This window comes from Drosophila novamexicana, unplaced genomic scaffold (genome assembly GCF_003285875.2).
Source record: "Drosophila novamexicana strain 15010-1031.04,08,12 unplaced genomic scaffold, DnovRS2.1 tig00000008-arrow-pilon, whole genome shotgun sequence".
Classification (NCBI taxonomy): domain Eukaryota; kingdom Metazoa; phylum Arthropoda; class Insecta; order Diptera; family Drosophilidae; genus Drosophila; species Drosophila novamexicana.
This window is the reverse complement of record NW_020824765.1, coordinates 943,004-970,682: the sequence shown is the minus strand read 5'-3', so window position 1 is coordinate 970,682 and position 27,679 is coordinate 943,004. Positions and strand designations below refer to the sequence as shown.

The 27,679-nt window shown below is 39.4% G+C and overlaps 2 protein-coding genes and 2 long non-coding RNA genes across 5 annotated transcripts; 2 read left to right on the top strand and 2 right to left on the bottom strand.

The window, feature by feature from the left end:
* Positions 1-1,349: 1,349 nt before the first annotated feature.
* On the bottom strand, positions 1,350-5,130 carry LOC115759010. Of its 2 annotated transcripts, XR_004017479.1 has the most exons (4): positions 5,071-5,130; positions 4,771-5,009; positions 4,613-4,706; positions 1,350-2,379 (listed from the first exon to the last, which is right to left on the bottom strand). It is a non-coding gene; the product is annotated as an uncharacterized LOC115759010 (long non-coding RNA). The 2 variants fall into 2 exon arrangements; XR_004017478.1 differs by lacking the exon at positions 1,350-2,379 and having other exon boundaries at positions 2,384-4,706.
* LOC115759004 lies at positions 5,131-6,377 on the top strand. Its single transcript, XR_004017477.1, has 2 exons — positions 5,131-5,450; positions 6,096-6,377. It is a non-coding gene; the product is annotated as an uncharacterized LOC115759004 (long non-coding RNA).
* A 3,431-nt stretch (positions 6,378-9,808) lies between these two features.
* On the bottom strand, positions 9,809-10,386 carry LOC115759603 (glutaredoxin). Its single transcript, XM_030700577.1, has one exon. The coding sequence runs from the start codon at positions 10,254-10,256 to the stop codon at positions 9,906-9,908; it is 351 nt and encodes a 116-aa protein (XP_030556437.1). The 5' UTR covers positions 10,257-10,386; the 3' UTR covers positions 9,809-9,905.
* Positions 10,387-22,102: 11,716 nt separating this feature from the next.
* On the top strand, positions 22,103-23,304 carry LOC115762473 (putative gustatory receptor 59d; the record flags this gene model as incomplete). The annotated part of the gene is made up of 2 exons (XM_030704695.1): positions 22,103-23,107; positions 23,161-23,304. Coding segments are annotated over exons 1-2 (1,149 nt in total), but the record flags the coding sequence as incomplete, so codon positions are not given.
* Between the last annotated feature and the right edge of the window lie 4,375 nt (positions 23,305-27,679).

The following is a 27,679-nucleotide window of genomic DNA, read 5'->3' as shown; positions in this document are numbered from 1 at the left end:
ATATCTATCTGCCGATCTGTTAATTAATGGATATTGTTCGTTAAGAATTGGAATAAAAGCAACATATATATTAATGCACGCATTTCAAACCTACGTATAGGGCATCTACCAGTCAGGCAATCTCGACAGAGGCACTCTTACTTATTTTAAATTAAGCTGTAATTCTCTTTATATTCATACAGTACGAATCGTTGTAAAATTATTCCATATATTTTCAGTTGTCTTCACGAGGATGAGACAGTAAAAATTGTCAACCATTTGGCACGCATCAAACGTGTCAAAGTGACAATTCTTTATTTGCATATAGCTGACATCCTGCTCCTAGGAATTCGTGGCTGTGATGAATGACAACAAAAACAAAAACAACAACATCAACAATAACAACACTTGCTCCTGGTCACATTTGCGTGCCGCGACGTGAGTCGCATGCTGAGCAGAATAAGCGACACAAATATTTGGAGCGGGTGACTGTGTGGAGAATGTTGAAAAAGTGTCGCCATTGCCACAGGTAAAAATGTTCGGCATTTATCAACGACGCTTACAGTTTTTCCGTTTTTTGAATGAAGCTATCAAGTTGTGAATTTTGTTTATTTATCAACAGATTAGCGAACTGTTCCAGACCTGATTCCTCAACACACAATCTACCAGTTCGTTATTTTTACCTCCCGAACCCCTCTCACTCACTCTCTTTCAGTTTCTTTCTCTCGTCTCTCGTCTCAGTTGTCCTCCTCTGGCTTGACTTGGTTTAATGGTACATGAAATCGCAATAAACATGGCGCAGAGCGCAAACCTTTGCGTTCTGTAGTAAAGTATAACTTACCCCCAGAGCGCACATAAGTCAAAATTTCACTGTGTCGATGGGTGTGGGGGTGAGCGGGTGTCCGGGGGTTTTCGGAGGCTTACTGCCTGTAACTGCCACGCGTTAAGTGCAGGCGTTAAAGTTGCACAGTTGCTCAGCCATTCAGTCCCTTGGGTCTGTTTTGTACTGTGCCCAGACTCGAACTGTGAAATATGTTGCATACATTTCTGTCCAGACGGGCGACACATTTGCGGTTTATTGTAGGCGTGGCGCGTGCCAAACATGGCGCATACCCACACAAACATACACAAACACACACACAACCATTGTTACGCCATTTGCTTGCCCCTCACGTACGCAGTTGCCGCTGCACAGATCGAGGGCGGCGGAACTGCCCAGTCCCAGGCTCTCAGCGTGTACTTCATAATTCATTTTCTTTCTCTTTTTCATTATATTCATTTTCACATTTTCCTCTTTCACTTCCTTTTGGTATGTGTGTGTTTGTCCAGTTGTAGTGTCGTTGACAAATTGTTTTAAATTGCATTTTCATAACATCTTATGTGGGGGTAACATATTTATTCAAGAAGCTTAAATCGAATAAACACCATAATCGCCAAAAATATAGTTACTAGAAGCACGATAGCTTACTTCTTTTTCTTTAATATAATTTATGTATTTTCTATTATTTTATATATATACTAAAAGAGACCACAAGCTGTTGGGAGTTATTCGTTGGCCAGTTTAGGGTAGATTAGACGACCCGAAGTTTTAATTTTTACAATTTGGAGGTATTTAAAAGAATTAAATAATGTTGACCTGTGTACATTAAACGAAAGTCAATATACCACATTTTGTGTCTCTAGCTCTCATAGACTCTGAGATAAACGTGTTTATACATAATGATAAACGGACGGACAGACAGAGAGGCATGGCTTTACAGACTGGACTGTTAATGCTGAGCAAGAATATGCACACTTTATAATGTTGGAGATATATGTAAATTACAATATGTATATTAACGAAAATCAACGAAAACGCTTGTCGATAACTGTTAACAGTGATATCGATACAATATAACAGGAGGCCTAATTAGTTTCTTTGGATTGTCGCATTGATATTGCCTCGAAATAGACGCAATGTGATTGTCGAACACTTCCACTTAACACTAAGAGCCCGTCCTGCAGGCTTTGCATGTTAACATTGACAACAAAACCATTTTGGTGAAGAGCAATCAAACATCAGGCAAATGATGGGAATGGCGATGGCCATTGCCAAATATCCGCCGCTCAAACATCAATGAAATTCCAATAGGGCAATCGTTATTTGATGGCAAAACCAACCGTTACAATTCATCAAACAACAAATGGATATTACTTCATCGAAAACAATATTAAATACTTGAACGTAAAACATGGACGTACCACAATGGCCGGCAGCGTCAGGCGCAGGATCAGGCCCAGACATTGACACTGACGCAGACACTGGCACAGAGGCAGTGGCAGGTCCATTCCCATGCCCGTTCCCCGGCGTTGAAACGACCTCAAAGTGTGTCCACATGGAAGCGACTGACTGCTGCGAGCCTGAAACAAAAGTAAATTGCAATAAAAGTTTGTAATTGACAAACGGACAACAAACAAAACTCCACTCCAGTTGCCAGTTGCCAGTTGCTGGACATTGGTTGTTGGATGTTGGATATGGATGTCGTTTGGTCTGACTGGCGGCGTTCCATGTTTTCGGCGACTAAACAACTGGCGCGCAAATCAACAAAAACCGATTTTCAGAAACAGGAAGCCAACAGCGGCTACATTGCCGTTGACAGACATGCAGCCCGACGCCCTTTTGGGGCAGCCCCCACTGTCCCCAACCCTTAGCTCTCGTCCCCTAAATGTGCCCGCATATTGACTTTGTGCGAGGGGCACAAACGATTTCGGATTTAAGAAATAAAAGTTTAGTGCCTCAACGAGCAAATCTGCAGCCACAATGGCAAACAGCTAACCAGACTACACACAGATACGCACACACACACACACAAACACACACACGCGCACACCAAAAACAACAACAACAATGAGCTAGAGCAAACAAAAGACGCGTCTGTGGTTGGCCCCGACTGGGTGGATGTGGCAAGCTGGGGATGCGGCTGTCGAACGGCAAAATGTCGGCGGTTACTACTTTGACTTGTTTACCCCGCCTGAATCGGAATCAGAAACTGAACAGAACTGCTGCTGGGCACAGAATTGGTATCGGCCACGGGTCTGGGACTGGGTCAGAAGCAGGGCTCATTGGTTTCGGGCATCGTCTGTAAATAGACTCCACTCGATTTGCGATATACAAGCAAGAAGCGCCATGACGAACGACAAGTGCAATCGCTTGGCACTGTTGGCGACAAGCTGCTTCCAGTTTCGGGGTGTGAAAACTATGAACACAAAACTCAAAGCAGAATATTTTTCAAAATTCTACATACGTTTAATAAATTCTTTAGTTGATGAACAGTTTCTACAGCATTACATATACATATATGCCTATCTCAACCTATGGCCAAATAGTTAAGCGCACATATAATGTATTATTCCCACACCTGAAGTCAAATCAGCCATCAAGATAGGTAGCTCATAGCCTACGGCCTTTGACCATTGTATTTGCTTGTGCCGCACATAAATGTTAATTGTTTAATTTGCATGCCCATCGTACAGACCCGTGGTCTGAGAAATTAATGAATTTGTGATTAGCAGCCACGGAAACATGTTGTGTGAGTAGGAATTTGCATGGCTGGCAAAACTCATTTCAATTTGCGGCCTGGGGCAACCCGCTGCGTGTTGATGTGAGTCGCTTTAAGTCGGTGGCAAGAAATGGCCAGCGGAAACTTGACTCAAAAATTAACGATTTTCATACAGTCGCAACGAGTCTAGAGCTTTCGGCCCGGCTCGACCAACGATGCGCTAATTTGACAAACCCACATGAGGTCCTTTGGCTTCCAAATACTATTCACGAATACGTGAACACAACTCGTGTACTACTCGAATGAGCAGCCCTTGAACGGACGCGCACTTAACGTGCGCCACAGGAGGCTGTCGTAATTGCCAGTCCAGCTCAGACGTTGAATGCCCCAGAACAAAATCGTCCACACAATCAAATCGAAATGAAATTGACCATTAATGGCTGCGTTTCGGTATGTGTTCGTGTGTGAAATTCAGTTTGGGTTTGGCTATTTACGACGACATATGTACATGCAACTGTCAACGTATTGAATAACCTGGTGAATACCACGATTTCTCTGCCGCTTTGCCATTGACAGCTATTGTGCATGATGTTGACATATGAACGGGGGTCAATTGACACCCAACCGAAAAGCTTTTAGCTTATGTGTATTAAATGTAATAAGTACACATCTAAAAAAAAACAGTACTCATAGCTCATTCATAACTAAATCTACATTTAAGCTCTAAATATAACACACATGCATATTTTATACTCCCAGCTCAAGTTTTTAAGCAAGACGTCTATAAACTAACTAAGTATAAACTTAAAAAAATTGAGCATGTCTTCGGTATGTTTTGCGAACTTTCCAGTTGTATCACCATTAGAATTTGCTATTTACTTCATGTTTTAAATCTAACTAGCCAGGGACTCGACTCCGAATGCCCATGGATAAAACTTTTCTATTCTTGTTTGCTTGAAATTCTTTTTTGAAAACAAGACTGTAAACCAATTGACGTAGAGTCAGCTGTGCATTTTGCTGCATTTGGCAAACTCATTAAAAACTTTTTAGGATGAACGAAAAATAAAAAAATGAATAGAAAGAATTAATAATACCCGACAAGCAGATATCACTCCGGGCGTCGCTGAATTACATGTGAACTTCCTTCAATAAACACAGACACAAAAACACAGAACAGGAGAATATATCCTAAAAGTAATATAGATATTTATCGACTGAGTTAGAGAGACTTGTGCGGATCGACTTGACTAACCAAAAATATTTAAGCTTCATTGACGCAGGTATGCCTTCTTCAGCATTCTTCTGAGTCCAGGGTATAAAAACAGCAAACAGCGACACGTCACACACACTCCCCAGTTCACCCACCTGCATATTTGGCCAACACTTTGTCCGCGATGCTGAAAAACTTGTTTTGCACATAACTCAAACGTTTTGTCGCTCGCTGCTCCGATAATTTCCTTTTTTCCGCTTTTTGTTTAAATAATTATTTTTCTGGATGGTGGAAAATTTCTCGGTGCTCATTTTTCACGGTTCAGAAATGCATAAACTTTACCATGGGGCTGGAACAAGCAGCATTTTTATAGCGCATTTAATTAATTAGTCATAAAGTTTTGTTCTTCCTTAGAAAGTTGGTAGCTCGCCTTCGCGCGGCGCTTTCATCAACTTCTTGGGGAGGCACAAGTCATTATCCCTTTCTGTGTTCAGCTTCTGCTTATTATCCTGCGTCAACGACAGCTCATCATCATGCGCTCGATTATGCCAGGACCCTGATCCCAGCGCGGACAGCTTCAGGCTCCCTTTACGCTTACCAAACACAGTCCCAGGACTACTCGGCTCACGAGCGATAGAAGAAACCAACCCAAGCCACATAACTTTTGGATATTCGCCGTTTGCGTAAAATATTCATGTGCATTGCTAAGTGGCCCGCGAAAGGTAACTCCTCGTGGACCTGGAACGGAATTTGGCTGGCTCCCCGGCGATTATATTGCCGCTTTGTGGCTGAAATATTCATAAAATGCTTAATTAATTGATTAATGGCCTCAAAGTCAAAAGTTTTGCCAAAAAGCTATCGCAAGGTATCAAATTACTCATAAACGTCTCCCCCTGTTGCGTGGGAGGTGGGTAAGAAATATATTACTTAGCTTGTGGTACGCCTGGGAAATGGCCAACAAAATTTGGTTTGTTTTAGCAAGCGCAGCAATTGTGCATTTTAAATGTGGCCACAAAATTATAGCCAAAGTAATGTTAGTTAAGAATTATGGATGTTCAATTCCGTAAACGAGCTTCTAAGCTAGCGAATCGCGATTCATATATTTTGAAGAGATTCGTTGTAGGGGGAATTGCGAAATTAAATTAAACTAAAGAGATGACAGAAGATCTGAACAATATTATAGATGAATTTTAAGAAAATCAGCCCTATTCCATTTTTTCCAAGTTACCAACCGTCTTTTGGAGCAATCTGTGAGCCGCGGGAACGCCCATCAGAAATGTGTTAAAATTCTGCACAACGACACTTGCACGTAACATGTCATGCTAACATATAATTATATTATTGTTTTTTTCTTTGTTTTACACCAGACTCTCCATTTCCAGCCAATGGACTTCAATTGGTAACCCGACACGAGCAGCGAGGTCCCACCCGGCCTCCACCCCTTCGGTCATATAACAAAGATCGCTGCGTTGATAAACTTGAACGCCCCGGGGGCACGGCCACATGGACGCACTGCAGCACACAACGGCAAGAATAATAATAATAATAACAATAATAACAACAACAATAGAGAAACGCACGTGTTAACAAGGATGCGATAAAAAAAATAAAACGTTGTGAGGAAATAAACGCTAGAATGACAGGAAATATGTGTGCGTGACATTGTAACTTGCCCGGAGTGTTGGTCCTTGTCGCACCCTCCATTTCAGGTTCTTTTGCTCTCATTGTGGCTGTTGCTGTTCGTCACACGAAAGCAACAGGATACGCTATACCTGTGCCGCAACATAGCCAGTGTGTATAAATGCATGGTTAAGTTAGAAAGAATTAGCCAAGCTTCGTCTGGACATGAATAGCTCGTGTAGGTTTCAAGATGGGCGGGAATTCAGCATGACATGTGTCTGGCATTCGACATGACATGCGATGGTCAGCAAAATTGTATATGTGAATTTATAATATGGTATAACGTATGAAATATAATTTTAAAAATGTATCTATATTGATTCTTTTTTTGTCAAAATATAGTTTTAATATGAATATTCTCGTCAGTCCATCTACCTCGCCCTCTCTTATCACCAATTGTATTGCATACATACATAACTAAGCTGAAGACCCCTTCGGTTTTCACACTTTAAACATTTTAAGAACACAAAGTTGCCATGGAAGTAGTATACATAGTTCCCTTGTTTTCTGTGTTTTGTCTGACTTATCAAGCGTAAAAACTCGTTATAGCTATACATATTTTCATACTTGCTACCAACACGCTGTATTTACAACTGCAATGGAAATTTTTTACGATCCAACGCTTGGCCATAATTCTATTTTTGATATTTCCTTTTTTTCTGAATTTTTTTTTTATTGCTTGGAGCTTTGTTCAGCGGCCCAAGCGTTTTGCTTGTATATACATTCTTCCAGCTGCCGACTGTAGCTCTTAATACTTAAGAAAGGCATTTTACATTTTGATTGGGACATTATATCTATGTATCTCTCTGACAATCTGCCTCACTTCAATTAGCAGCGCAATGAAGTTTTGATGCAACTTTGTCGCTCAGCTTTATGGTCATGCTAATGGCCAATCCTTTCCAGTTGGCTGCCAAACATTTCATGGGCATTTTTATGGCCAGTATCATTAGGAAGGAGTGTGTGCATATACCCTGCATGTGCGTGCAATTGATGATGTGATGTCTATTAACCTGTTGTACCTTGGGATATTTCTGAACTAGAAAATATTGGATACCATTATAATAAATATAGCTATGTGAGTGTATATTAAGAGAACGAGCTGTCTATAGGGTATAACATTGTCAATATTCGTAGAATTTCGCGCTCTTAAAAAGTTTGTTTGCCAAACAATGTGATTACAAATTATGATTTATGCTGGCGTTAAAACTGGACTCATTCACTCATTGTCCAAGCTACGCCCACCATTAATATCGCGTTTACTCCATTCCAAACAACCCTAAGCATTTATTAGTCGATTTTCCTTCGCTTGGATGAATTGCGGTTTTAATAAAACGACTCATTGCTTTTGTTCTCTGGAATTTTTTTAACGCAAGTTTCTCAGTTGGGCAAACTAGCGAACGGCCAGTGGCAGTTGGAGTTGAGGTTGGAAATTGAAGCCAGCCAGACATTGGCTAGACCATATATCATATATGTAGCCTTCATTGTGCGCAGTGCAGCGGCAACTCTGGCAACCGCCTTTTGATAGACGATTTATTAAGCGTTTATTATTAGTTTTTGCCTTTGGTGGCTTTTCGGCTATTTTTGATTACAAATTCCAACGATGGCGTTACACGTCCTTATCCTCTGTGTTTTTAAAATGGTTAGAGAAAGGGTATAAATAAATAATCTAGAAGAAAACAGCTGAATACATAAAAACTTCATAAAACTAAACGTACATGAAGACACATATCTTTGTAATTAAACATCGAACTAAAAAATAAAACATACGATATAATATAAACACTACACTAGTTAAGAATATTCACAGAGTATCTGCTAGTGAGCATTTTTAACTTTGTTTATAACTTTGTTTCCCCTAAAGTATCAAAAGATGAAATGAGTTTTCAACATTTTTATATACATTAATTTGAAGAAATGCAATTTATATGCAGTTTCGGCTCATTTGTTCTTCTAAAGACAGAAAGTAATTGCAAGCCAACGCTCGGTATCTCCATCTTGCGCTATAATAAAAATTTGAATTGAGGAAAACTGTAAAATGGCGAGCGGCTTTATTTATGCAACACAAAAGCCGTGCAACAATGATGCAGCAGTGGCAACAACAAAGGCGCAGCGCTGTCTTTATCTGCTCAATATGAAGCTTAAGTTGTTGCTTCCTGGGAATGGGGCTGAGAGATTCTGATTGTAAGCATCTGCAAAACAATTAACTCAAGGGAAGGTAAATATGGTGGTTGCTGCTCACCTGCGTACGCAGGAAACACAGCATTTTTTGTGCATGTTAAATGTAGCCAGACTGTTGTTTATATCCTGCAAAGGACCTCGGCTCGTCTGTCTGCTGGCAAACAATGAAGCTCAACATCTTTGTGTCACAGTTGCTCCTTTAAAACATAAGCTCAGCACATTTGCATGTGACACATCGGCGGCAGCAGCTCAGGGTCAACGTCAGGCGGTCAGGGCCTGGCTTACAGTCCAGACTGGCATTAAACTTGCATGAGGGCATTAAGAAATCCATTTAAAGGCAGCACATCATATCACGCGTGCATTGCATTGTCTCGACTGCACCCAATTTTTTTCCGCCCGACGCGTCGTCTGTCTAGACCGGCCTGGAAGTCAAAAGCCATTTGTTTGAGCAAACTTTTAAATCGCTGTGCTAAACAAATAATTGATTGAATTTCCGCTGGCAAATTGCTGTAATTTGTTGACATTTCGTAAATTGTTTTCAAATTGCTTGCACAATGTCAAATTTAGTTTACTGTCACATTAAATTGCTCGTGCTTATGTAGTTGCAGGTGTTGCGTTAAAATACATATGTGTATTTTACACATTATAATATGCACACGTGTCGTATGCGTAATTTGGCTTATCGATTTGCCCTGTCAACGGCATGGCGTTGTTTTTAAGTTGTCCTTCACAACTTTTGATTCGTTGCGAATTTTTAAAAATTTAAAACGGGAATAAAAAATGTTCTTAGCTTGAAATTTCCATATTTGATATTTGCATTGCACTCTAGAAACACGATATTTTGTGTAAATATTATGAAACAAATAGGGATGCGTAACGTGAAAGCAGAAAAAAAGTGAATTTTTAGCTTTAATTAAAACCACAAAAATATTCGAGAAGTTAGCGAATTGGATGAATATGTGCTTGTTATTACGCTATGTTCAAAAAGGAAAAATAATATATTTTTGTGTTTGTATTATTTCCTCCTGCGTCGTTTTGTCCGTATTAAAGTTATTGTTGGGCTCTTTTAAAGGCAGAGGAATATATAAATCAGAGTTATTTTGTTTAAAGCAATATGGAGCTAGTTACTAAATTAAAAAAAAAAAAAAACAATTATTTTTTTGTCACAGTTTAAATCATGTTTCCTTTCCAATGCCCTACAAGCCAGCTTTAAATATAGTAATTATTTATGCAATATGATTTTATTACCCAACCAAACGCAAATCAAACATAAAGTTAACTGCAGCTTCAACCCCAAAGTAAATCGTCCCAAGTTTATGTCACTGGAAGTATCTTTGCAGAATGCCCTGTTCGTAGAGGCGCTTCACATCAGTGCCACCTCCCACAAATTTACCATTAATAAAACAACGCGGCACTGTCCGAGCTCCGGTTAGCTCGCCAAGCACCGCCTGGATATCATCAGCATCGTTACGCAGGTCCAGCTCAATCACGGTCATTTGTACATTCAGCTTACGAAACTGCTCCTTGGCCATGCTGCAGTAGGGACAATAGGTCTTGCTAAAGATCACGACTTTGTTGTCGGCTATCGTTTGGCGTACAAACTGTGCCTGCGAACTGTCCATGTTGACATACATCATCGGTTTTTGCATAGAACTCACTACAGTTCCCATTTATCAAATGTGATATTAAGAACTGGTCGATGGGTTCAAATATGGAAAACTATTTTTTTAGAGTTGAGAAATGTTGAATTTTGAATCGAAATTTCTAAGAATTTCTAAACATATTGCAGATGAATTGTGTTTCAGCTCTGTTTGCTATGATTTAAAATCTTCATAAAGTTCCTCATCATCTGTAAATAAAAGAAACTTCAAAGTTACAATTGCAACGTTTTAAGTCCCGCCATTATCAAATCGAGTTATTATTAGAGTAAACAATTTGAGAAATTTAATAATGAATGGGAAACTATACCAACATTCCTAGAATAGATCAATTTTATTTATTCTAGAAGAAATAAAAAGTTCTTAACTGTGAACAATTTGATATGTACAATACATAATGAATAAATCCGATACGATCATCTATATATATATCATCTTCTGTCTACTTTGCAGTCCATCATGGAACATTATGAGCCTCCCGTGCACCAAATGAGTTTTGACACTTTCACTTCACTCAAAACACATACACAGCACAAACATATCATCAACACCACCTAAAAATATGTAAGAATGTCTAGAGTACTCGACTAGGAGATACCCTATACCCAGCAGTACTGGCCTAACATACGTTCCTATTTAAGCAACTAAGTATTGATAATTATCGATTTCGGTATGTTATACCATATCTTCCAAATTCAAATACTCTAGCTCAAATAGTCTCAATAACCGCGGTAATACAGACAAATACAATTATTGAGGTGGAAGACACTTCCTTCTACCAATTATATACATTGTCGACGGGTACAGGATATAACTAACCACAAAACTAACAGCACTTAGACAGCAGCTAACCCGACAAGCTGGCGACACTTTCTAATGAAGTGGCGTTTACTTATTTATGCACAGTCTGAACCCCAACTAATGGCTAAAACATCAAAGCGCATTTAGTAATGTTAGAGCCAAGCGAAATCTTCAATGGCCAGGCCTTTAAATATTAAATAACCCCAGGCAAAGTCATTTGAAGTGCACACGGAAAATAATGCATTGAGTAGGAAGGTGGGGGCTGATGGGGTTGGGCTGGCCACTTGCTGCAGACATATGGGAGAAAATCCTTTTCATTAACGTGACGCTTGTTGCTGACTTCCTGTCCCGTGTCCGTCGCCTGCCGTGTCCTGGTGCCCGCTGCAGACGCTGCCAAGTTCCGTGTAACAATGTAATTTATTGTGCGCACCTTTGTTTTCAGTCAACACGCTCTCAACGCTGGGTAATAAAACAATTTCTCAGCTTATATGCAACCTTGTTGCTGTCCCCCTATTCGCCCTTCAGCCCAAACGCAGATCCTCGGCGTGCAACAATTTTGCACTGTAAATGGATTATCCTTGAGTAGTCGCTTGGTTGCTCATCCACTTTGAAACCAGCCTGACCAGGTGGGCCAAGTCATTATGGCTTCTTGTCTGGTTTTATGGTTGTCTTCTAAGCAACTAAACTTTTACGTACTGACATATGCAAATGTCTTGGCCAAGTAATTAAAACCAAACGCATGCTAAAAGCGCATTTATCGCATGCGATAAAAACGTGTCTCTGTCTTTCTCTCATTTCCCTTGCGACTGCGCAAGCTCTTTGGCAAAGCAATTCGCTTTCAGAGCACGGTAGGAACTCTCTCTATGCTCTCTATTTTTCTCTCGCTATCTCTATCTCTCTTGCTTTTGCTTTGCTCAGAAACAGCTGTTCTGCCGGAAATTCTAAGTTGTGACCTTTAATTGTTTTGGGAAATTTACTTACAATCATTTTAAATTGTTCGCGGTTTTTCCCAAGGATTAGTACTTAATTTGATTAGGCCAATTCAACTGATGGGCGGCGGAGGTCGGCAGATGGGCGGCGTATTTTTATTGTCGCATTGTTGATTTTGTTGATTTTTCAGTTCGTTGGAGGGTGCCATTAAAATTTCATTGTGCCATTTTTGGCTTCAATTCAGGACGATAACTATTATTTGGCCAATTAAACTTAAAATGGCTATGGAGTAAAATTGTTGGCACTTTCAATGCTGCCATAAAACCAATTTGCTTAATAGATGGTTAAAAAGATTATATGGTTTACTGGGGTGGAAAATATTATATTAGTTATTGGTTAGCCGCAAATGGGAAATGGCAAATATGTAAACGTTTAAAATAGAGTGATTGATGTTTTATTTTTTTAAGTTTTATTTAATTTATAGAACTCTAAATTATACTAAAAAGCTAGCCTGTATAATGGCTTGTAATTAAGAAACTGTTTTTTCTTTTCTCTTCAACACATTGAAAAAATATCTGATGGATTTATAAGAAGTTTTTCCATTCCACTTTTAATTTTGTCTTTTTAATCTTCTTTTTAAAATTCTTTTTATATTTCTTAACCATTTTCAATGGACTCAATTAATCAATATCGGATTGAAACACTTAAAAAATTAAATTTAATGAAAATAATCAAATTCGCACTTCACTTTAGTAGAACTTTCAAGCGCATGACGTTTACAGGCACACACTCCAAAAATTACATATATAGTACTTTCCCCTAATCATAGATTGATTAGATAAATTTGACATTTAATTAGATACGCAATCGAACACCTCCTTTCTGCCCAGTTGCGAATTGTATATATACATTACTTGTCAGTTGTACCCCCCACAGTCAATTGCCCATTGCCCATTGCCCATTGAACTAATGAGAAGTAGTTAAGTCCGCTTTTAACGAGCCAAGCTTCAGTTAAACTACCTTCAGATCAAACTATTTATTTACTTGGCATTGCTGGCTAAACAATAGCTTTGTGCAGCCTAACGGCTAATCGACAACAATTTGTCTGAAGTAGGTACAATTGAGGCTAACACAGCCTGCCAAATTAATATCCAATCATTAAGTCAACAATGCAAACTTCAAAGGGGGCAACTAACGCAATTTCTGTCGCAGCACTGACCTATAATAAGTGAGTCGATGTTCCCGTCCATGTTCAGGTCTTGCAAATTCCAGAGGAGCACGCACTGAGCAGCCGCGACTACAGCAAAAGGGTTGGCATTGCATGCCTGTAAACGCAACTGACAGAGGGTGCCGATATACCCATTCCCCCCAGTCTAATCATTAATATCGGTCATTCGGAAGGGTTGCTGGCCGTTGAGTGTGGCAGCTCTGGAGATTGGCGACGGCGTTGACTATCGACTTTCAGCCACTCATTTCTTGGCTAATTGCGCGACGTCAAATGGCCCGGGTACTTTGAACTCTGGAATTGCCTACTTGCAGACGCTGTGAATGTTCAGGCACATTTCGTTACGGCTTAATTGATTAGCTTAATTTGCATTTAATGTTCATAATTTTTAAAACGCGAGAACAGTCTGCTGCTACTTTTGCTGCTAATGCTGCTGCTGCTGCTGCCGCCTCCATTTGGAAAGTTTGTTATAAATTTCTTCATTAAATATTTTCATTCATGTGCCGCTTGCACACCCCAAAAGGGTTTCGCGCAAGGATTCCCTTAGACAGAAAGTGAAATTAAATGAACTGGCTGCGCTGTAATTATTCATGTGGGGATTTCTTAGACGGAGCCGCCTGCTAAGCCAGCCAGATAAATGCGAAGGCATCGCTTCTCGTCCCAAGCAGAAGGTAACCCTCAAGTTATTTGCATAGTTCTTGGAAGTGGTTTTCTTGCGTAATAACTCACTGGATGCGAGTAGTAAGTAGGTAGTTTTGACACAGGTGCCTCATTTAAAATGGTTTGCCTGAAACGCTGGGTTAATGTTAAGTAAACGAAAAGTACAGTCAAGGCTGAAGACCTAATGTTTATAAATGCCAGTTTCATTAAGTCAGGTTTCACAAACAGATCCCATGGGTTGGCAGCTGCGATTTTCTGGATTTGACAAATTTGGTTTGAATTAAAATTACTTGGCAAGGCGATTGCTCGGCTTGAAATCATCTCAAAACAAAGTTTTCAGACCTTAACATCCATATCTTCATGAAAATATTCGAAGCTCTTACTTTATAATAATTTGTATGTTCACAAAAACTCATTTAATTTGGAATCTTCATTTTACGCTAATCATTGAAAACTTTTGCAACATCGCACTTCATATCCTAAACCGAAAAGTCTGTGAATGTACACAAAAAAAACTTTGCACAAAAGCATTTAGAATTATGAACTTGTAGCATTGTGCTGTACCCTACCGATATTCGAAACAGTTTCAACAAACCATTTGCCAAAAACCAGTTTACCACTTTTATCAACTGCTTTCTGAACCAGCTCCCAAACAATGCGTTAAGGAAGCCCACGCCAAGTCACAATAAAAGTCTAGACGTTGGTAAACAACAAACAAAAGACTCTATAGAACAGTGCCTGGACAAAAAGCAAAAGTGCTGGCAAAAAGTTTTCAACATTTTCAATGCTAGCCTGCATAAAATCTGCATAATTGACATTTGATTGTGCGCCCTAAAAGACGTGGCAGAAGACAACGCGCTCTCATAACTATTCCACTATCGATATTAGCATTTTCTCGCAACGAATGCGAACTCCTAGGAACTACAGTGAAAGGGAAACGAATCATTAATACACTTCCGAATGGTCGCAAGCAAACAAAATATAATTAAACTACATGATAATATGATTTTGATTTATAGCAGTGCAAAATAGGTAAAAACTATTTTATGCTTTTATTTATATTAGTTTCTATTAGATAAGACGCTTCGATATAAAGTAAATGTAACCTGCAAACGTTTTTTAAGTGAAGTAGATCAAATAATTTTATTTTTTATTCGATGGATAAAAGACGGATATGTAGAGATAGTATATATAGATAGTATGTACTTGGATGTATTTTAATAAAACAACCAAACAAAAACATAGTCAAGACGATTTTTTTTCTTTACAGTAATTTTTATACTATTTATATTTTGTTAATGTAATTTCTTTTAAAACATTAGAAAGAAAAAAAAGGAAATTAATATTTAAAAAATATTTACTATATTTTTATACTGTCTTAGCAAACATATCAAGTGCTATTTTTTTTTAAATAAAAAAAAGAAAGTAATATATATAGCATATATACTTGGCTATTTTGTAATAAATAATAAATGCACCCATAACCAAGAAGTATTTGTTAGTGTGCTTCCCATGCGTAATCTTTTATTGAACAAAATTTACATGAATAAATTTCTTTAAAAAACTTTTGAGATATTAAAATGACTTAGCAAATACATCAATTTATAAGATATAATTGTCGGTTTTTATACGCAATATGAAACAATTTGAACTGTTTTGAGTGAAAAACAGTTTTAATCCAAATAGCTGTTTAATATTGTGAGCTCCTGCAGCCTTATCTGATGCTAAAAACTCTTAATAATATTACATTTCTGTTTGGTTAGGCCATCGAGTTGACAGTAAAGCCGACAGGAGCCAGTTGCTAGTTGCATTGTGAAGCATTGCAGCAAGTTAATAGGCATCTGCACACACACACACACATATACACAGTCCCACAAATGCACACTCACTTAAAAGCACACACAGATACAAATTAGTTAAATTACAGGCGCTTCTCGCGCAGGTTTTGGTTGATTAGAAAAAGTGGCAGCCAAGTTCGCTTCGGCTTTGGCATTGGCTTTTGGCTTTGGATTCGCTTGGCATCAACATGAGAGCAACCGGTGCAGGCAGCGAATCAACCTGGCAGGTAGCTCGTTTTCTTTGCCAGCTGCCGCTAACGAAGCTCAATTCGAGCGCCAAATTGAAATTGATTGTGACATTTGATCATGCGTTCGCCTCGCTGGGAAACTGGCAGCTTGCAGCTCGCAACTAGGTGCCCAACTGCCTGCCAGCCTGCCATATGAAAGGCTCCTCCACGGGAACTCGCGCAGAAAATTACAAAACGCAGATTGTCTACATATCTTCTCAATTTTCTGCCTTTCCTAAGTTGTCGCTACGCATTGGATTAATTGGGCGAATGCTCATGGCCTGGAAAGGCAGATAGGTAGCTTAAATGTAGGTTGTCGCTGGCCTTTATAAATGTCAGAGATTTAGTTGAGAGTCAAGTCTTAAGAAGATAAGTTGAGGTAGCTTAAATTGAATTGGTTGCATGAGAGAAAAACTCAATAGAGAAATTCCGAATCTATTTCGAAAGTATTTTGATTTTAAAAATGAATTTTATATCCATAGAACACGTCTGGCACACTTTTGTTGTCCACAATGTCCAACACAATTTGCTTCAAATTATTTAAATTGCCACTGAGAAGAAAAAGTTGTAGCTCCGTATGTCTGGTGCACTTTCGAACACATGTCACGCACTCGACTTGGACTGCTCGAAAGCCCACGCAACGACGACTTCTAGGCCTAATCCCACGCATAGCTGCTTGGAAGACTGCCCGATACTTTAGGCCGGTCGTAAGAAATGTTTAAGTAGAACGGCTGGCGATGCGATGAAATTGCAAAAATAATCAAATGCGAATAAAATCAAAACATTGTGGCCAAAGTAATTTGCATGCGCAGAACCGGCAGCCACTTGGACTGCCCCAGCGGCTTGTTGGCCGCTCACACTTAAAGACAACGCCAGAGGCGCCTCAGGCCGCTGCAGATTGGAAGTGTTTGAAGACACTTGTTGGCTGCTTGCCAGAGCCACTGCCAGTGGCAGTCGGCAGCCGCATAGACAACACAACATGGACAAAGTTGCGCCACAAAGCCCCGCGTTGCAGAAGCAGTTGCAGCTGATCATCATCTTCTTCTTGGCCGACGACAGCATAACAAATGAACATTTAAATGGAGACGCAGGCGAATGCCAGGCAGACTACCTTTTTTGCGCTTCTTTTTGCTTAACATACAGAAACATCCACTCAAGTGGGTAGCTGCCAAGAGGAAGACATTTCGAAGCTTTAATCAAGCATCAAGTGTGTCGTGGAAAAGTTTCGCCTTACGTCGGCTGGTCACTCAACTGGCCAACGTCCAACGTCATCGTCATGTACATCATGTCGCCTGCTCAACGAGAGCTACTCCCATCCATTTGGGGGTCGTCTTTGCCATTTTAATAAACGTTTGGTTGTCGGGCGCAGATTGCTTTTGCCTTTGCCAGCTGCTGTTGATGCTCCTCTTCGGCTGCGGCTGCTGTTGCTGCTGCTGCTGCTGCACTGCACCCATGCAGTGCTCGCCATGAGTTGTTGAAAAGTTTAAATGGGTTTTACGCAAAAGTTTTTGATATGCTGCCGCCTCCCGCTGAATGATTTTTCCCTATTTCGCGCGGTTTGCGTGTAATTATTATCTCAAAGTTTTCGCATTTTTTTTCTTTCTTAAAAGCCACTTAAAAAATCTGTAAAAAATTAAGTAAGCTCACTCTTTGATTGATTTACTATAGGATTATATGAAACTATTATAAGCAGAAAAAATCTACTAATAAGTTATTATCCATGTAATATCGATTTTTGAACTCTACCCAAAATTGGAATCTACTAAATATGACTTACACATAATTTGGATCTGTAATGGATTTGGAGCATGTAATACTATAGCTCTAATAACAGCTTACATGTAATTTAATCTTAAAACATCTGAGTTCTATAATATAAAGTGTGACATTTATATTAGAGAGAAATCTCTGTCATTTATCATCGATTCCTTTGACTAATTCCATGAGATTTCCTCTCAGCACAAGACAATTGTCAAACATTAGCACACAATTCAATGGGAAACAATTCAACAAATGGCATACAGCTGCAAGTACCAGATATACATATTAACATGCAACTACATTTCGTTTCGCCCAATAAACAGTTCAAGATTTATGCATGCAAACGTTTTATTAGCCTGGCCAATGCAGAAGAGCATGGAGAGAGTCCAGGACCGCAGGGGCCAGCTGCAACATTTATCGATACAATTGGCAGAAATGTCTGCCAAGTGGCCACAAACAGTTTGAGAATGTGTGCCAAGTGCGCGAATGATTCTCTATATGGATTCGCTGCTCCAATTGGTAGTTTCGTCCAATCGTTTATCGTTTAAATCTCAACCCGGCCAGAGAGACGCTGGTACTGCAGATCGCCGCTGGGATAAACTGCAAATGCTCTGGTATTTTGGCCAAACGCCAACGGATGCGGATTCGTATGTGAGTTTGGCTTAAGTTTGATATTTGTGTGCGCAGTTATTAGATGCAGTTAATTAATTGAATATAAATAAATTTGGCTTGTGGTCGCACTACGATATGTGACTGCAGTAAGGAACTTGAGCCTGTGGGTACATATGTATGTATATACTATGTGCTATCTTATCTTTACATTTAGAAGTCAAGCTAAAAGGTGTGGTACTTGTGTGCTGCTCAATAGTAAATTGGACTCACTAAGAAAAATGAAAAGCGTATGGCTACATTCCAGCTGTTTTAGCACAATGTTACACTTTATTTTTTTTTCTGGAGCGCTATTTAGGTAATCATTAAATGCCCAGTTTAGTCTTATACTATGGATTTTTGCTGCTAAATATTAATCATGATAATTCCTACTCCTTTTTTTACATCTTCGTGGTCTTTTGGCAGAGGAAGTACCATTTGTGTTTATTATTTAGAGTATTCTATGCCTCCAAGCCAAAACAAAAATTACCTCAGAGATGACTGGATAAGCCTACACCTATTGTATAGCTACACTCGAAGATGACATTTTCTGTCTGTGAAAAACATTTACACAAACAAAAGTTAATTATTCCCTGCATCAACAGAGTATATGGTAGATACAATGACAACATTGCAACTAGGTGCGACAGACTAAACTATATTTTGCTCACTGAATGATACAAGATTAATAAAAGATTTCCTCACAAGCTGCCAACAAGCTGATGAGCTCGTGCCCAATTCTAATCCTCCTCCTAATTTAAAAGAATTATTATCTTATATCATTTATTTTTTACTAACGTGAACTTAGGCAGGACCGACCCAATGCTTATATTGCTTAATTTTCCTCATTGTGAACAATTTGTAGATAATATAATGATTCTAGTGGTAACTCTCCCTAAACAGCTAGTAACTATTCGCATCCCTATAACAGGGAAAATTTAAATTAAATTCTTGGCAAAGCATAAAAATTCAATTTTAAAACTTAAACCCATGCGGCGTCCGTTTTAGCTCCAGTGTGCCACAGTTGGGGCTGGTCAGGATCCACATCGTGCAACAGTTGCTGTTGTTGGCTTTGTCGCAAAAAGCAAATTGCCAGACAGCAGCAGCTAAAAAGATGCAAAAAGTGAGAGAAAACATTTTGCAGGGCGCCAGCGATAAGGAATTTAATTTTATGCGCACTGGCGCCTCTGGCCAACTAAACACAGTTGCAGATACAGATTCAGTTGTAGTTGCAGTTGTAGTTGCAGTTGCAGTTGCGGATACATTTCAACTTTGTCAATGCGTTGCAAATATTTATAACATGCCATATCGGAGACCTGAATAAAAACCAAAATTAAATAGCAGACACTTCACTTGTTCAAGGGTATCTGCTGTGGACTTCCCCTCCTTTGCTTTTGGCTATACAACAATGCAGTCAGCAAACACTTTGAAGTATGTCAATGCTTTGCTTGCCACATGTGCAGCATTTCGCAACAGGCAGCTCCACTTTGCCCCCGCTCCTGTCTGTGGCTGCTTAGCCAGCGATAATTTATGTGGTTGCCGCCTCTGTCGGCGCTTCCCTTTGATCACAACCGACAACAACAAAATTCCCTGCCCTGCAGAAATTCTCGCGCCTTCGACTTGCAACAACTTAAAAGCGAAAGTGACATTTTACTAATTTAGCATTTTGAATGCGTCCCGTGTCGAGCCGCGAAAAGATTTATTCGCAAACCGCAATGCATAATGCAGCATTGGCTTTGCTTGGTTTAATTAAAGCATCTTCTACAAATTTATACACTTGACTGGCCATCGATTGATTGATGGCTTGTTGCCGTGCATGCCGGAGGTTCCGGCCAACATCAACGACTCTTTCAAGGTAAGCTAGCAACAGGCTGTTAGCGCTCTATAAAGATAGCCATCGCAGAAAAAGGGGTGTATCAAGACAACCAGAGCTGCAATGAGTCTTCGAAGGCAAGCTTAACCAAATATTATTATAGTTCTTATGACAAAAACTTCTTGCAAAACAACATTGTAGTATTAACTAAAATAGAACGATAAGAGATGATAATTCATCGTTAGGGTATGTGCATATTAGATATCAACTCTTTTATTGGAATGCCACAATTTAACAACATTTTCTTATAATAGGCAAGGTTTGTTTAAGTCTTTTTATGTTATTTTAAAGGGTAAGCATTTTCTTTGAGTAAAAACACGTCTTTTATGAATAAGTATCGAAAAATACTGTACACTTGCAATATGTCTGCAATGGTATTAAATTGGGGACACAATTTAGTTCAACTATTTTATTGCATAGAGAGCACCTTAAAAAATATCATAAATTTTCAGAAAAATTTGTTTTTGTTTTTTTGTTTTTATTATTTCCATTGACCCAAATACACAGCAGCAGCGATCCATTGAGAAAGATGAATGGCTTAGCATCATTCATTGGCAGGGCTCAGCAACCATTTCGAGTTCTATGGCCATTGACAAACAATACGACAAATTGGTTTTGTGTTTTTGGCCCATATTCGGTTTTGCAATTTGCGCAAATTGTTTTTACACAAAATATTTGCACTGACGGCTGACAGAGCTGGCAGTTTCAGATAGTCGAGTGCGTTCATAGGTCTGGCATTTATATCGGTCATTAATATTGCATTCTTGTTGCACTTAAATTGCGTATACACTATAAACTATTGCACATAAATCGATTGCTCTCCCTCTCCCACTTTTATTGTGTAAGTCAGCATTTTTGTGCATTTTGAAAAAACATTTTAAAATATCGCCATTTTGCGTTCGCCTCTCAATGATTTGCTGCTGTTTGCATTCTGCACCGAAATTAATTGCGTAAATTGTATTAAATGTTTCGCTATGGGCAGCAAACAGCGCAAATTTTAATTGAATGCCTTTTGTTTGGGCAGCCCGCATGTGTTTTTGCCGGTTCGATCCACTTAAACGCAAATCGAGAGCTCTAAAAACAAAAAGCTGCCTGGATTGCATTTGGCGCGATAAACGAATAAAGCTATGCCCACAACGCCTCGTCATCGGCAAAACATATGCGATTTGTTTGACTAATTGGCTTATGTTTGCATTATGCCAAAAACTGATATATCAAATGCATGTTCTTTGCCTTGATAATATTTTAGTTGTCAGTTGAATGGAATTAGAACGAACAAGAGTGCACACATTAAGAGCGCTCGACCGTAAAAAAACAAAACCGAAACATCGAATAAAAAAAAAAAAGAAAAAGTGGTCTAGTCGTTCCTCGCGCCAAGACACCTTTACAAATAGTCTAGAATCTCCCTCCACTTACACTGCTTTGTTAGTAACTTTGTTAAACTTATTAAAATTTTTTTATATATTATATATACCAAAGCTATTGTTACTATGAATCCCCGATCCTCACGCTGTCAGACAATATTAAAAGAATTTGTAAAAATATGGGTAAAAATATATATATATATATATGTATATATGTATATACACTCACTAAATTCCGAACAGAGAATGAAATTCGTTCGCTTTACTCTATTGCGGAAGTGCTTTCAATTACATTACATTTATTAATTACATATAATTAATTATTATGAAATTACCATGAAAAGCTATTGCTTAATGCACCTACGTCACCTGAAGGAACGATATCCAACCTAATGCTCCCCATTGGCAATCAGATCATTAGAACCCATCGCTTTATCCATTAATCTCATCGGACTACACGCTTTTCCATTGGCAATTGAAATGTTACACAAGTGAAGAGCAATTCAGTCGTTCGGTATGTTTGACCCAGGCATGTTTCTGCTACGCTTGAACTACTTCTATGGACGCTTCATTGGAGTTATCAACTTTGAGATCGACATGGAGACGGGTAAAGCGTGGATAAGCAGAAAGGCGACGATCTATGCTGCGATAGTTAATACGTTGATCTTTGGCATGGTGCCGCTTCTGATAACCAGTCAGATTTGGAAGGTGTTCTTGGTGCAAGCGAATCGCCTTCATGAGTACGTGTTCCTTGTGATGATGTGCATGCGCATCAGCTGTGTGTTTGTGACTATATTGAGCCGCTGGTGGCAGCGCCAGCGAATCGTGGATTTGGTATGCAGCTATCATCGTTTGTCCGTAAGGCAACCGCAGTTGATGCGATTGACGCGAAATGGCGTCATCCTCAAGGTCATCAGCGGCACGCTCACAGAGGTCATTCACATGGCATTGGGATTGTATGGACTGCACGATAGCCTCACACCCAGATTGGCTGTGAGCGCATTCCCACTTTATGTGCTGATGGGGCTGCTAAATTTTATTCTAGCCCAATTTTATTTTGCTTTGCTAAATGTTCACGGAAACTACCTTCTCATCAATCAGGATCTGCGTTCGATTGTGGCTGAAACACACTTGCTGGAGATGGATCATTGCCAAAGGTTAAGACAGGTCAAAAGCCTTGCACTGGCCACTCGCTTGTACAGTCTGGCCAGATTTCAGTCCCAGTTGCAGAACCTTGTAGAGCGCATGACGAAAATCTTTGGATTGCAGACACTTTGCATGTGCATAATATTTACCATAACTATGATTTCTGGTGTTTACTACAGCTTCTCTGCCTTTAAATACGGCATATTGAACATCAACTGGTCCAGCTGGTATAATCTGTTAGTCCTGTGCGGTGTCATTAGCTACATCGTGGATTCCCATGTAACACACTCTATTACAAGCTATGTACAGGACAGGCATGCTGAAACCGTGCAGCTTGTCGCGCAATATTCAACATTTGGGCAGTCTCTCGATGAGCGCCTCGTGATTGCAGTGAGTAACATTCTATTCTATAACCCTCAAAAGTTATGTCTAACTGCTTTCAGTTTGAGAGCTTTCAAATAGAGCTAATACGCAATCCTCTAAAACTCTCAGTAATGGGTCTATTTAATCTGGATCGTCGTAATGCGATAGCAATGCTCGGCTCCATGATATCATATTCACTAATTCTCATACAATATGATATAAAATATTATAAAACCAATTAAATAAATAAAAATATTAATAGTGAGTTAGATCGAACTGTTGCAGGTAGTACATATGTCGGATAGGGTCGGACAACTATATTTTATAGCTGCCGTACGAAAATATTCTGTAAATATGTTCATCAAACTCGTCATTAACGAGCTTTATTGCTCTCGCATATTTGCAAAGGGGAAATATCTACAAAGGTCTTAAGTCTTTGGCGTACCAAAGATACCGTTATTTTCTCGGTTATGCAATATTTTCGTAATGAAGATTGCTGAGCAGAATACTCAGCTCTCTACCAGTTCATTAACGATTGTATTCTGCCGCTTAGACTGCGGATGCACAGTCTCAGACAAAATTTGAACAGGGATTACCACTCGAGTTTCTGTTTCACTCCCTGTTTCGTATCCAAGTTTCAAATGCCAATAACTCAAAAATAAATAACTCATACGCCACGTGGAACCAAAAAAGTGAAACAAAGCCAAAGTCACGACTGCCAAACAAAAATGTGGCGCCCAATTGTAAATATTTCTCCATTGAGTTTTATTTGAAAAGTTGCCGAGCAGACGGGGAGGGCTGTAAGCTGTAAAAATGCCACCACCTAATGAAAAGCAACCCCAATGCGAAGGTTAACACAGGGAGTTGGTTTGTTTTAGCTATACCTGTCCGTTTTGCTACACGCTCGTTACGTTTGATTTATAAAAGTTTATTTTTTAACAAGCTTGAAGGCAGTGCACAAATTAATTGCCGTTGTTATGTTTAATATATTGCGCATACGCCGCATTGTGCGCCACGCTTCCTTGAATAATGCCAGGAGAAGAAGAAAATCATTCACAAAATATTTGCAAACGCAATAAATAAAATGGAAGTTAAGTACACTTGTGTGCCTCTGTCTGTCTAGAGCATAATGCTGCGCATATCAACATTGATTAACGTTTGGAGAAGGTTTCTATTGGGGTAAAGCCAAACGGATTGCAGCTTGGGCTTGGGGCATTTGCATTAAGTTGGCAACTTATTTTGCACTTCCAGAAATATTTTAATGGGAAATTTTTGCTTTTTATTTATTACATTGCTTTTATTACTACTCCCAATTGTAAATGGCAGAACGAATAATTTTCTTGCTAGCGTAATGAAAGTAGAAATTATTGTTTAAAATTCACGAATATTTAGTCAAACATTTTTCCTTAATATTTACGCGAACATTAAACCCTACAGCTGCAAAGCTTATTACCTAAGCATTTCATTCGACTTTATTTTGTTGTACCTGTTTTAAGAAATATTTTTGCAATATATTTTCTAGATGCCAAATACGGAAGCCCTCGCCATGAAATCCGCTTGAACTTCAACTGCTTTGTTTTAACATTTCTCTTAATTTGTTTTGTAATAATGTGGCGCTTTGTTGGCTGCTGCCCGCTCGTAGACAGACCCAGAGCAGTCAAAAAAAAATGTAAAAAACAAAAACAATATTTCTTTTCAGTTTCATTTTTGTGCAGATATTTCACTTTGGTCTTGCTGTAACTGTTCCTGGTCCTCTCGCAGCGGCGCCAACGGAAATGAAAACTTAACGCTTATTTGAACCTTCAACAGTGCACATAAATCACCAGACTGACGCTACCTACCCCTGCCACTTGCAACTTGCCACATGCCACCCAATGGCAGCCGTGAGTCCTCAGCAAAAGCAGCTTAAACGCCATTTTGTAGCAATTTTTTCGTAGACTTCCTCTTTTTCGGCTTCACTTCAAAGTCGCGTTGTTGTCTTTGCCATTCATAATTCTGTCTCTAAATATTTGTTTGGGCATTATTGTGTGCATATGTGCGTGAAAAGTATTTTCGTTTGCCTCTATCTCCGTCTACGCATTTGGCGCTCTGCACTTCCGTTTCCGAATCGCACCGGATGTGGCAGGCGCCTGTGGTGAGCACTTTCACTGATTGCAGCTGCCACATTCAAATATTCACACTTGTAGCTCATTTGTAATTTCAATTATTAACATAAATGCAACCCTTAAAGCTCCCAGACACTTGACAGCTGATGCTTAAAGTTATAGTTAAACATTTAGCAAAAAGGCATGTCTGAGTTGATTTCCTGACTATGACATACCCTTACTATGTAGCTAAGGTATCTAGATAGGGGCTTGATCTTACTTTGCCCATAGCAGGCTTAGCCTTTGGTACGAGGATACAGAGAGTGGTTGCCCATTTACAACAACCCCTATAACAACTTAAGCTTCCGACTGCATTTAAACGGCTCCAATTCGCCTCGACCCTCCGTCCTGAATCGCGCCCGTCGTCTGCCGCTGATTGCCCCATGCGAAATGAGTTCGTGTCTTGGCGCTCAACATTTTCAAGTAATCTGAAATTTTTGCTCATTTGATTCAATTACACCTTTGGGTGTTGTAATATTGGAGCTATCGTAAAAAAAATAAAGAAAGAAAAACGCAAGCGCAAAAGATGCTGAGAAAACGAATGGTAGGAAGTGGAAACGGAAGCGAAGGTATTTTTTGTGGGGTCTGTGAAATGCTGCCAAACAAATTAAAGACCAAACAAATAAGTGCAGCTAGCGAGTGTGTTAAGAATTTTAGGTAATGGCTCAGCTTCAAATATATAAGATAAATATTAAGAGTTGCTGTGGGAAATATAGGTTGCGATTTATAACACTTGATTTAGATATATGGAACTTAGTAAGATTTAAGGATTCGATGGAAAAAAGCGATTGCTTTCAGGTAGTAGCAATAAATAAAATGTTAACGTAACGCCAATTCCACAATGAAGTTTTGTTTTAATATTACTGAAAACACTCTCAGTCAGGACAAATAGTTTTATATAAGTGTATAATAATTAATTAATGAAAACCTAGCATTATAAATAATTGTAATAATGCAAATTTTACTCCAGTAATACTTTTTAACTGACCCATTAATGACTTAGAGTCTGTTGTTGCAATATAAATTTGCTTCAAAAAGAAAGTTATATAAATTATGACCCAATTTACTTTATGTATTTTCGGTCAAAAATTGCTGTCAGTGTACGAACCAAAACTCGTTCGTCGTTGTTTCTTATTCTTTTGTTTCCGTTTGCCAAAGCACAACAAAAATTCGCGCTTCTTTTTATTCGACATGGCTGCTAATTTGATGCAACAACATTGCAGAACCCCACTCCTTCCTTCTGCCTTGCCTTGCCCCACAGCATTGCGCTCCCCGCAGCCGAGGAGGCTGCAGTTTATTTGCAAGTCGCCTTTGGGGTTAGCTTTAATTTCATGCTTACTTTAATGCGAACAAGGGCCAATCCTCGCCAACCCCAGCCAGCTCCGTCAGCGCTGCCGTCGTTGACTTTGTGCTGTAGTTAACGGCTTTGGCTTTGGGTCTGGCTTTTAGGGTGGCTTTGGCCGCAGCCCGCGTGAGGTTAACTACTTTTCATGAGCTTAATTTTAAATTGAGGCTTCATTTACTTTGTGCCTTCAACTTTGTTGCGCGCAACTTTTATGCGGACTATTTAGCAAAGTTACCCAGCTGCTGCTTGGCCAGGGCAAGCGGGGAGCTGGAAAATTCTATTAGGCAGGCACCAATCAACAGTCAGGCGTCAGGGCGATGAGATATGCCAACCGGTTGCCGGCCCATTGACTTATTAAGCCAAATAATTGCTTATTTGCACAGAGAGTGCGCCAGCCAATTGCAATTTGCACTCGGCGCAAGAAATGACCACACGCCCACTTTGGGTAGGGGGCGTGCCAGCTGATAAACCATCCGCGGCTAGTTGCAGCCTCCGAACGGCTATTTACACAGCAACGCCTATCGCGCAATCAAATGCAGTTGCCCAGCCTGAATTGTAATTAAAAAGTTTCCCCTCGTGACTTTAATTAAAGTTTGCGGCGCATGCGTTTCGATAAACTATAGAAACCGGTAACATGCTGATGACTCTATCAAGGTGAGCCGTCTCATGATGCCTGCCTAGTATCTATCTATCGATTTTAATGTTTGCATTGCGTTTATAATTACTTACTTATTGAGCTTAGCAAGATGGTTCGGTCGGATATGGAATGTAACGAAACTAAAATATTTGGAATTGTATCTCTAAAATACTCACCCATGTCCACATTAATCACTTTTCCCCCAGACACCAAACCGAATTTAATTTCTTAGTGCAACTTATAGCCCCAACTGCATCCAAAGGGCATTGTCAGGAATTCTTTTGTCATATTTACACATTTGCAGCTATCGAAATACCAGAGCCCCAAAGTAATCTAATTTCACAGCAGGTTAAAACCATAGGCTATCTATGGATGGGCAATAAAAGTAACATAATAAAGGAAAAAAGAGCCAAGAAAACCTCAATAAAATGCTCTACCCTGGCTCAGCTCGGGCTCATGTTGCAACATATACG